This window comes from Nelumbo nucifera, chromosome 5, assembly GCF_055504915.1.
Source record: "Nelumbo nucifera cultivar China Antique chromosome 5, China Antique-T2T, whole genome shotgun sequence".
In the NCBI taxonomy this organism is placed as follows: Eukaryota; Viridiplantae; Streptophyta; class Magnoliopsida; order Proteales; family Nelumbonaceae; genus Nelumbo; species Nelumbo nucifera.
In genome coordinates, this window is record NC_142653.1 from 1,130,170 (window position 1) to 1,141,883 (window position 11,714).

General features: G+C 36.7%; 1 protein-coding gene across 5 annotated transcripts; it reads right to left on the reverse strand.

Annotated features, from left to right (window-relative positions):
* Nucleotides 1-3,552: 3,552 nt before the first annotated feature.
* Nucleotides 3,553-11,140, reverse strand: LOC104603797 (DHHC-type zinc finger family protein). 5 transcript variants are annotated; one of them, XM_010267944.3, is made up of 11 exons: nt 10,734-11,140; nt 9,203-9,316; nt 9,010-9,130; nt 8,554-8,747; nt 7,461-7,523; nt 7,128-7,196; nt 6,761-6,832; nt 6,502-6,630; nt 5,689-5,769; nt 5,374-5,580; nt 3,553-4,858 (listed from the first exon to the last, which is right to left on the reverse strand). In XM_010267944.3, exons 1-11 carry the CDS (start codon nt 10,776-10,778, stop codon nt 3,932-3,934), a joined length of 2,022 nt encoding a protein of 673 aa, XP_010266246.1. In that variant the 5' UTR covers nt 10,779-11,140; the 3' UTR covers nt 3,553-3,931. The 5 variants fall into 5 exon arrangements, with proteins under 5 accessions (XP_010266246.1, XP_010266247.1, XP_088744498.1 ...); XM_010267945.3 differs by lacking the exon at nt 7,461-7,523; XM_088888372.1 differs by lacking the exon at nt 9,203-9,316 and having other exon boundaries at nt 10,734-11,113.
* Nucleotides 11,141-11,714: the final 574 nt, after the last annotated feature.

Consider the following 11,714-nt stretch of genomic DNA (forward strand, 5'->3'; position numbering starts at 1 on the left):
ATTTACCTGCCTAAGAAGTATCCATGAATTGTTACATAAATACTATAACCTAATAATATACACGAGGCTTCTAGATATTCTTGATCCCAACGAATAATATTGATCATCGGCTCATTGAACTATTGATCCTTTGGAGATTTCATAAGTCTAATCAATTTGTAGGCGATGGTTGTTTCTATTTACAAATGAACTTAGGCCCAGTTTGAACGCAAATACATATATGTACGTACAGTGCAAAACCTGATGTACAGTATTTCTTAGTATTCGGATTGTACATTTTTGTATTTGCACTCTTTCCAAACCTTAACAAATACATTTACAGAACTCCAATGAGGCAGTTACATGCTTGACCTCATAGGAATAGTCTAGGGATATTCCCTAGTCTGTCCAGTTCAGACAAGAATGTGAATCAACACAAATAGAATTTTATTTCAAAGGGAGGGGGGAGGGAATGACCATTCTTCAAATGGGGAATATCATTCCACCAGGGATGGGAATGAGATACAAATTAGGCCCAACCAAACAGTTGAAATCAAAATAACCCATTCTAATTCCATACCACTATTCCTGTGAACCAAATGGGGCCCAAGCCCACAGGCAATCGTTAAGGTCTAATTGGTTTCGATTCATCAATTTGTTCAATGCCAATATTTAGGGTCAAGCATTTTAGATGTAAATTTTAACGTGAAATCCGGTTTTTGAAAGTCTCTCCAATGCCTGTAAGTTCAACACCATGCTCCACTCGGTTGTATCCTCTTAAAATGGATTGGCTTCATTGCTTAATGGTTCACCTGCACCTTATGAGGTCAAAAGATTCAAACCCAACTTACCTAACAGAATAGAAATTCAAAGAACATGTCTAAACTTTGAAACGAACGTTTTCCATATTCTGCAAGTGGAATCCAACAGTTGATGCCATGCATCGAGTTTATAGCACAATTAAGTAAATGATTCTTCCATTATAGATACACAAAAAAAAAAAAAAACTAAACAATTTGAAACAGGTGCATGTATTTCATTTTTGACAAAAGGACCTTATTGATGGTCCATTGCCTGTATTAGAAAAGTATGAAGAGGTTATATTGAACCTGATACAGTTTTGGAATGGGTTGGGATGCTAGGCTTGCTAGCCTAACTATAAGACAGGTATGGACTGGTTTGAGGAGCTATCCAGCAAAATTCTCATAGTGGGTTGGGTTGGAGTGGCTAGTGAGGCTGTAGTGACCCACTCATGTCTCAGCCCTCATTATTAAGTGAATCTATTTATCCAACCCAAACCAATGGTAGGTGTCAACCATCAATGATGTACAGAAAGGAGGAAAAACCGAAGAATGCACACTAGTATTCCCATCAACAACAATTGCACAAACAGCTACCTGAATGCCCACAACTTAAATTTAACAATCAAAATAAATAACCATACCATCTGATATGGTCAATAAGTATTATCAGAATAGGAAGCTCATAACCACAGTACAAAGTTACAGCTTCAATGATGAGAATAACTGACATGGTTAAAAGGAAAAAGGGATTCTGAACAACCTTACGTGGGTACTGGGTACATCTCTACTTGTCAAGAATACAACCTCCCTACTATCCCCAACCTTTTACAATATTTGTGACAGTAGGTATGGTAAATTCAATTAATACCAAAAAAGTGGTATCATAGATACAATAAAGAAACAGGAAACACAGGTAATCCACGTAACAGGGGGGAGAATTACTCAAATAAAAAATTACCTCATCTGGAAGTAAGGGAGAAGAATGGCTTCCATGCAAGAATATTAATTCAACTGAGATGTCCCTCTTGTCACCCAACTTGAATTAGTTTTCTTCTGGTGGTATTATACTATTATTTGTAGAAGCTCCACATTCGGTTCAAAGGTAGCTCTAGGCTGCAAAATAAACATGGTTGCTGAACTTAACAATTTTTCTCTCATTTCGTTTTACTTGCTCTTCAAGTATGCTCCAAGATGTAATATGCATGTAAATCTTGAGAAAGTCCTCTGTGAACAGGAAGTGCACTCTTAAATTAAAATTTATACATTATACCAAATAAAAAACTTAAATTTATTACATGGGAGCAAAAATTAGACTAGATGCACAGAAACATGAAAAATGTACGTGAGCTGACACCACTGTAGCACGGACAGTTTCTGACACCATGTCCACACTTCATAGTATGGTCAGTTTTGCTAATTCCCTTTTGTCCATATCTAGCTTCTGGAGGCATAATAACTGTCCTCTGCAATGGAATCAATTATCAGAAAATTAGTCACTTAAAATATGTGGGCCAAATTACAAGTTGAAAATGAATATAGTTGCATTAATGAGGAGGAATTGATCGTTAAAGGAAATGTACAGAAACTAAGAGGAAAACTGGTGAAATAGCTAAGTACTGAGAAATTCTCACATTCCCTCCTACTTTCATCCCTTTGGTCATTGAGTACATTGCTGCTCGAGGTTTGGGTACAGCCTGGGCAGAAATAAGACCAGTTGGGTTGTTGACAAATTCAAGCTTCTTTTCTTTTCCTGGAGGAGCTCCAATATTGAACTCATATGGCTACTTAAGCATAGAGAATATGTCTGCCAGTAATTATTATTTACATATGATACATAACATTTAAAAGAAAAAAACAATGTAGACGGTTAGCCACCATTACAGAGTGGGATATAAACATGTTTTGAATGGAATTATGGTGGAATAGCCTGGTGGTAGGAGCAATTGGAAGCTATCTTGTCTCAAATGTCCTTACAAACAGATGGAGCAAGAGGGCTAGTCCAAGTATTCAGTTTCTCCCTCTTCGAGCCATTTGACTTCACTCACCATCCAGAGTGTTAGGGAGGTCCAGTTCTCTTAAGCTAAGTCATTAATTCCATTCAGTCATATGGTCTTAGCCATCATCTCAACTTCTCTCTAAATTATGGGTCAAGGGGAACTAATCCATTTTGGAGGCTAAGCAATAGGCACAAAAAACAAGATTGGGCCTGTGGCCCTTCAGCTGGAAAGTAAAGCCATTAGAGACATGCTTTTGGTCAAGTTCTTTTACATCTTACAAATTGTTTCTTGAAGAAATATAGATTCAGAATAAAAGGGTAATACAGCTAATCCCACCCTATGATTCTAACGCTGTAGGAAAAAAAAGATGGGCAGAAAAGGACATGTATGTTTTACAAAACATGGCAAGGGACCAATAAATTAACAACCTACACAATAATGTAATTCTCAGCTAAGAGTTTAGATTCTTGACTTGGAACAACTATAACACCTCAATATATGCAGTCAAAATGGACTTAAGAATACAACCGGAGAAAAAGAATTTAAGGATGTATTCAATAACATTGGAAAATCAAGGAAGCTATTTAACTTGGGGGAACAGAATATGCTCTACTTCTATTATAGAAGAACCTGGACTGTAAATCCTTTCTCAGCTGCTTGACACTTCCCCTCAACAAGATCATATCATCATAGTACTTCAGACTGTCAGCTGTTCAACAAGTTTAGATTGTAATAGATTATTATGCAAACAAAAAAGAATAATTTACACGATGTAACACCAATATTGAACATCTTTCATACGGTACCGTTATTTTCTAACGACATTGCTGTTACTACAAGATTATGTGGACAGTAAATTTTATCATTGAGGAGAATGACAGAAAATATACAATGTTCTGCACACTTTTGCGATCCATATCTCACATGTCTCCACCCATGTCCCTAGTAACCTCTACTAACTGACCAATTTAACTATTTAGATATCAAAAAAAAAAAGTGAACATGACAGCAGAGATGCTTTAAGAACAAAATCTCACCAGATTCTAAATGCAAGAGATGTTCAAACTGAGAGGAAAAAGAAAACCAATGAAAGAAGACATTAATCCAACTCATTATATTCCTAGAAGAACAAAGTATCTCCACAGCAGACATTTAAGGCATTCTAGAGGAAGGAAACTGGTTAATCTGTGAATCACTTGGAACAAACACAGGAAGCTGCCCCCCTCTCTCTACTCGACACTGATTATGACTTGAAGTAGACCCTCTCTCCATAGATGGGGGCACAGATGAACCTCCACTTCTGACACTTCTGCCTAACTGTTCATTAACAAGAGGCCCACCAAAGAATATGGACTGGCCTGTGTACAAAAGCTCTGTCCCAGGACCCTGAGAAGAGAACCCAATATTTCTGGAAGTTGTGGACACAAAGCGTCCAGCTTCTTGATCCCAGAAAACTGATGATCTAGAGTTCTCTGCAGCAGCCCTGTTGTTTTTCTTGACCAACTCTTGTGCTAAATTATCCTGAAGAGCAATTTCATTCACATCACTTGCTTTGGTTGATAAAGGAGACTGATCTGCTGAAGACTGATATATTGGATTGAAGTGTTCCCTGTTAGAAGTATGTGGCTGTAATGAAGAAGAGGTGGCATTGTTAGTGTGGCTAGGACTGCTGAAGTTGCTAATGCTATGACCGCATGTTTCCAGATCTTCCCTGCTGGCATGACTTGGAGGATAAGAACTCTTGAGAGGAGATAACATCAAAGTCCCTGCTCTAGCATCTCTGTTATTGAATCCATGATCAGAAATGATTGGACTGCTTCTGCCACTTAAATTGCCACTAGATGAATGATCACCATCATATGGAGGATGATAAGAATTTATTGGCCGTAGTACAGAGGATGAAGCTCTAGCTTTTGCGGCTGCTTTGATTGCCTCATTGGAATCCAACTTTGCAAGCTTCCATGCACTGATTCGAACTGGGCGTTGGGCCAATCTTTTCCCTTTATCAGATGATTCAACAGCATCTGGATCAACTGTGGATGGTACACGTCCTGGACCCAAATGTGGGACTATTTCATCCTGTTTGATTGGTAACAGATACAAGCACTAAGCTTTTATTTTTTAAAACACATTACTTACAATCAAAGTATATAATAAAGATACATTAACCAAGAAACCTTGGGAAATAAAACAAATAACTGAAGAAGAAGAAGAAGAAGAAGAAACACAGAAGAAAAAAATTCACTATGGCAGTATTTTGGGATCCTTGACCAGACATTTAACATGATCAAGAAATCTAAGCAAATAGCCTTAACTAACCAATATTATGGTATTTACTTTTGACCAAAGAGTCTGGAAGCCTCTCGACAGCTCGGATCTTTTGTATGTACTGAGAATATGGCAGCATTGCCCTAAAGAAACATATGATGAAACAGCAGAACTTTGAGCAGTATAATTTTGTTCCCCAAAACTTTTTTATAGCTAATGGTACAAAAGGCACACCAAGACACTTTTATGCATCTTGAGGTGAAATAGCACTACAACGCAAGTTGTGTAATACCAACTAAATCTGCATTTTTAGATTAATATAATACCTGATGATCCACGAAAATTCTTGGAGGTGTACACCAAGCACCTTTGTATTGCAAGCCTAGTCCAAGAGAGCTTCTTCCACTAATAGCAGTTACAGCCGAACTGGTTGGTGAGGATGGCAAGCTTTGCTGGTCTCCTCCATCTACAGATGGCCCAGGTGGTTCGCTTTGTGTTCTCATGGCTACGACATACTCATATGTTGTAATACCCTGTTGGAAGGACAGAAAGAACAAGAAGAAAATCATAAATTCCCCTTTCTTTTATTTAGGTTTTAAAAGGATACACCATTTTTATGTAAATGTTTAAAAAAAATGCACCTTACGAATCAACAGCATATGGAAAAAGAATAATTCACCCAAGGGCACAGTGGCCAGAAAAGAAACAGCTGTACATATGGCCTGAAACCAAAAAAAAAAAACTTGTCAGTTGTCACAAGAGGTATCGCAAAATGATTTCAAGATTAGTAATAGAAAGAGCATAGACATCCTCCCTTTTTTCTTTGAAATAAAAGTTATCTTTTCTTAAAAAAAAAAAAAAAGAGCATAGAAAAATACTATCGGTAATATCTTCTTTTCCTTCTCCTTCAGACTGCATATCATATTCACAGAAACATGCAGCTCTGGAACACATCTTTAAAGTGGATGAATTGATGCCAACTTTCCGAAAACAAATAAGAACTACCATTAGGTAGAAAGTGAGTATAGTACCAATGGGATTAACACACCTGGTTTTATGTAGGGGGTGGGCACAGGACAACCATTTAATTGGAGTCATGCTGCTAGATATGATACTGATATGGGATATATGGAACTTACACTAAAACCCAAGTATCCGACATAGAAATGGAACCCATTTTGATATGTCCTGGTAACAAGCACACATTTGGTCCTGATATATTCTGTTAATTGGCAAACACCTCCCCTCCCCCAACAACAATAACAACAGGATAGGCTTATTTATCTAAAAAACAACATAATAGGCTTTCACATATCATTTTGTTGGTGGACTTTCCCAACTACAAGATACATATCTCAGATTTTTCTCTTTCGACAAAATATTTATAGCTATATTAGACAATAGACAAGAAAAAATTCACAACACAGAAACATGGAAATGATTTAACAACATACCACCACTGTAGCAAATGGGGGCCTAGAGAAACCAACTCCAAGCCTCTCAATGATCTGATTTTCAATACCTTTTCTATCAACAAAGCACCTAACAAGGACTGCAATACCAACCCCAAATTCAACTATAAGCTGCCACACAACAATAAAGAATAAACATCAATAATCTACATTTCGGAGGAGAAAAGGAAAATGGAAAAACTTAGTCCAATGGATGATGGAAAAGGAAATTTTAAATTAAAACCTTATATATAATACCTACCCAAACAAGGCTCGCTGCCATCAGGCATACAAATGTGATGTAGTTTTTCCTCCCCACACAATTATTTAACCACTGCACCAAAAAGACCGGCTGTTATTTGACATCCACACATAAAGACAACAAAGAGTCTAAAATCTCCTAGTAAAAATATCAATAAGATAGTTGTCCCAATCATCAGATATATAATGTTGCTTGTGGACTTTTTTATTGGTATTATTTATGGACCATTCTCTAGATCTTTCTCAAAATCAGAAGGAACATGATAAATGGAGAAAGAATACATTCCTATTGACTTGACTCCTAGGTGGGAAAAATCAACTAAGGGTCCTGCCCTGAGTAAAGCAGCTTAGCTCCCAAGGTTGCATACCCGACAATGATGATCAAATCCATCAACACATTTGTCACAACTTCTGCAGTGTTTACTGAATTTACGCACCTGCAAAGATAACAGAACATATAATTGCTTTTTTCCTATTATTTTACACTAAGAGTATAAATTAGCAGATATAGTCTTTTATTTCAAGGTTGCAATAATGCAGCAACAACCTCTGACCACCATGGACTGAAGGAGCAATTTGACTATTCTCTCAACTAAGCTTTCAAACTGGATGAAAGACATGTTTCCATGCATAAATTCATTTTGGATTTGAACAAATAGCTTATAAGCAAAAAATTAAAAGCTTGTGATTGTGTAGAGCACCTGAACAAGATGTTCCAGCCCCCTGACAAAAATGATGGAGGCTCCATGGGTCCTCACAACCATCTACATTCACCGAACAACCAGTTGACCACTTGTTTATACTAACACTTTTTATTACACCTAGTAGATTTTAATAGACTGCAACAGATGAGAACTACATTTAGCAAAGATGAGAACATAATGCCAGTATTGTGAAATTCATCTGGAATCGTTTCATTTACAATGCATTTTACCATGAACAGAAGTGCAACTAGGAAAAAAACCTCTGTTTCATTTTCAAAAGATGGAAAATATTTTGTTACAAATTATTTCCGCATGAGATACATACAGAACAATAACCAATACTGAGGTAATGGACAGCTCATACTCAACACTCAAAAGTTAGAGAGTCCCAGCCAAAGTCAACAAACAACTGAGACAATTGATATGCTATCAAGTTACAGAACTCCATCCAGAGGTATCCTTCAGAAGTAATGATGAGTTGAGATGATTTGTCCATGGTAAAGATGTATTTTCCAATCTGTCTGACTAAAGAAATTAAGCATATCTTGGCCTCAGTTCATATTTAGTGCCCGCTTGGAGGGGTTTTCATGCAGTGGCTTCTGGCTTTGTGGGGTGGGCCCCACCCAGATAGCCTATAAGCTATGTTTAGTGAAAACCCCAGAGAACCTCAAATGACTTTCTGGAAGCCAAAAACATGGCTTTCCACTCAAGTTTTAGTGCCTTCTCCAAAGCAGCTCAGACAACACTTTAGCCCTCCTAAACAGGCCCTTAATTGAGCACCAGATAGGACCTTTCAAGTTAAAAAGAAAAAAAAAATTATGGAGCAGTCTCATTTTTCAGGTTTTGAGCATCTACCCAATTGAGATTGTTGGCTTTGGATGAGTGATAAATCATTTATCTAGATTTTATGGGTATGCTATTGAATTTTGTGAATTACAATGAAAAACCAAGGCACCTCCTAGCTCCTCTGGCATTGAGCAAGTCAATTTTTCAGTTTTCTGATGTTAAATAAGTATTCAAATTCAGGTTTACTAACACTACACTGTCCATCAGGCAAATGAAAGTAACTTCTGTGGAAAGCATTTTATACCTCAGCATTGCACAATGTACAGAACAAAGCATCTTCCTCGCCAGATTGTTGCTGCACAAGATCTTCATCATTCCGGCAATCTTCTTTTACCACAAGACAACAGAAGCAGCCAGCAAGTTTTGAACAACTTGACATATGGCCATAAAATTTTTCTCCATTCTTCTTGCTAGGCTCTCCATCTGGAGCTGTGTTCCCTGATTGCATACATGAAGTTTATACAAACTGTAAAAGATAGAGGATGAAACAAAAAGCCGGAGTTCTTGCCTCTGCTATCCATGTGCATAAAGCAATGGAAGGCAAAATTCTGTCAATCTGTTAGAGTGGTGCCAGTCTCATCCAATAAGGCTGGTATTTGGACAATTTCTTACTGGCACCATCTGAATGATGGACTGAACCTCTCTGAACTTGTTAACTTCTTTAATCTGAATATTTTAAAGAAAAGGTTAAACCACTAACCAGGCAAATCATTGTTATCATGAGACCTATAGGTAGATGTCTTGTCGCCACTGATCAGAATTCCAGGATCAGCTGGATCAATAGCTGTGCATCTAACGTAGAGAATAAATACAGAAAGTGCCTGAAATAATCAAACAAGAAGTTTAATATGGAACCAGAAATAATGTTCTATACCTAGCAAGAGTAAACTTACCAAAAAAGAGTAAACACCAATAGCCACATATTCATAAATTTCCCTTCCAAGAAATGGAGCAAAAAACGCATAGAATGCAACAGATAGCAAGAAAAACACCGTTATAGCCACAACCTGAAGAACCAGAAAAGTTAGGAATGATAATGTAAGCTTTTATAGTAACTAAACATCTAAACCATAGAAGAACATCCAATAGTTGACAGAAACAGAATGAATGGAGTAAACACCATAGAACCCAGCAGTTCACAAATATTGGAATCTTGATACCATGTTATTAAACCACAAAATAATTGAAAACATACTTACTCTGCTCCGATAATTGGCAATTTTACCCATCTTAAAATAAAAATGTCAAAAGCAATAGACAATTTCAACTTATGCCATGTAACCCCATTTCAAATCCTACTTGTATTAAAAATGAGAGCAAGTGGCTTTAATACCATTCATTGCATTGAAAAGAAGATCAATTATTATAATCACCAAGTATATATATATATATGCTTTATTTGTTCTTCTAATCAGCAACAAGGATTTATCATGTTAGGGACTTAACGTATCATGCTCCTCCTTATTTCCAAAAAAAATAAAGATAGAAAGTATGCATCCAGGGAATTATTTGCCTAGGAAAAAGGAAAAAAGGAAAGGAAAGGCATAACTTCACAGAAATAGGCCCGTAACTGAAATCACGAAGATAATTCCTAAAGCGATCAACAATAGTGTGGGCAACCGAAGCTCTTAAATACAAGTCTCCTTAGTCATACTCTCGCAAATGTTCTCTAAGAGTGCCATAAGCAACTACATTTAGCTCTATTTTGCTAGAAATAATGGCACAGTGTTTTCAAGATGATCAGAAAGTGGTGTTGGACTTCTGCTGATAGATACATGGTACATCAAGTGACAAGATTTCACAAACACTACATCCATACGAAGAAGTCTATATTTTAATGTAAGATCCTCTTACTCTTAATCATGTGCTGGCTGATGTGAAAAAAAAATAGAGAGAGAGAGAGAGAGAGAGAAATGATAGTGTCAAAGTTATTCGAGGTTGTTAAATTTCCATTTTATTGAATCAAAGTGCATACGACAAAACAAAACAAGCGGCGTAAAGTAGGATGCAATGGCATAGCACGCCAAAAAAGTATAAAAGTTCCTAAAAGAAAACACAAGTTTTGCTTTGAGAGAATTGAGAACCGGAGCCTATTGCTACTAACTCACACAAAGAAAAGCTACATAGCCAATCAAAAACTCTGTAACGATGTCCACACTGCGAGATTTCCTTGGAATGTCCTAAGAGCAGAAATTTCAGAAGAAAGGCGGTAAGGCTTTAATATAAAGATGGGAGAGAGAGAGGAGGGGGCTTCATAAATATAACTTTCTGTAGCGAAATCCTCTGTGCTCTGGGAAGTTAAAACAATTCAGCAGCAAGAGGGGGTGGACAAAACAAATAATCTCCAACAATCAAAAGACTTATCTACATTGCAGAAACTATTCAGCGGAAAAAGAAAAAATAAATAAAAGTTGTACAATGTACCTGAAACGTGTGAGCAGGGAGCTGCCATCCATGACGCCTCACCATGACTAAAAACCAAGTAGTGACGTGTAAATTAACAGCATTTACAATTGAAGATGACCGTAAGAACTTCTTTAGACGGAAACTGAGAACAGAAATCTGATTCAAGCTCTTAGAGCTAGTAACCAGAGCCGATCTGTTCTACTTAACCCTTTTCTTCAGTATCAGATCAAACAACAACCAAGCTCCAAATAGGTTTTGGGAGATTTCAATCTCGACTTAGATGTTCAAAAGCAACCTCAAGACGACAGACGAGCTTTATTTTCACTTTTTAGGGTTTTCAGAGCTGGAGTCATCGATCGAGGAGCCATGGAAATAGTAGTAGAAGAAGGAAGAAGGTCTGGTGTAGTTTTACCATAGTATCCAATAATGTGTTTTTTCACCTCAACGATTTTATCCTACATTTCTGTTATTGGATAGAGAGAGTGAAAATAGGAACTAACTCACCATTCACCAAGCCCGTTTTATTTTATTCTATTTTTTATTTCCGTTTACTTTATTAGAGTTTCGAATCCTGATAAACAAACTTACCATAAAAGTATCTCTCGAGTCGAGAGTCTTTGTCCCCGTTATATCTTCGCTGACTCTCCTTTTCCTCTGGCATAGCCATTTCATTCAACTAATCTATCTTTTTTTTCTTTTATGAAACATCAGGCCTCAGCTAATGTTTTGGATGTAATTGTAATTACTTCCCCTTAATTTATGATATAATTACAAATAGATTCCTCTTCTTATTAATATCCAAAATACCCTATAATTATTATTGAGGTTGGTTTCCATAAAAAACAATACAAATTTTATAAACAATAGAAAAGGAGAATTTATGAAATATGAACTAAGATTTATTTGAAAGAAATTTTGGAAATTAAACATTTTGGTCAAATTTAACTTTATAGGTATTTTGAACATTTTAATCTTTAGAAAACTCAAACAAAAGAATTT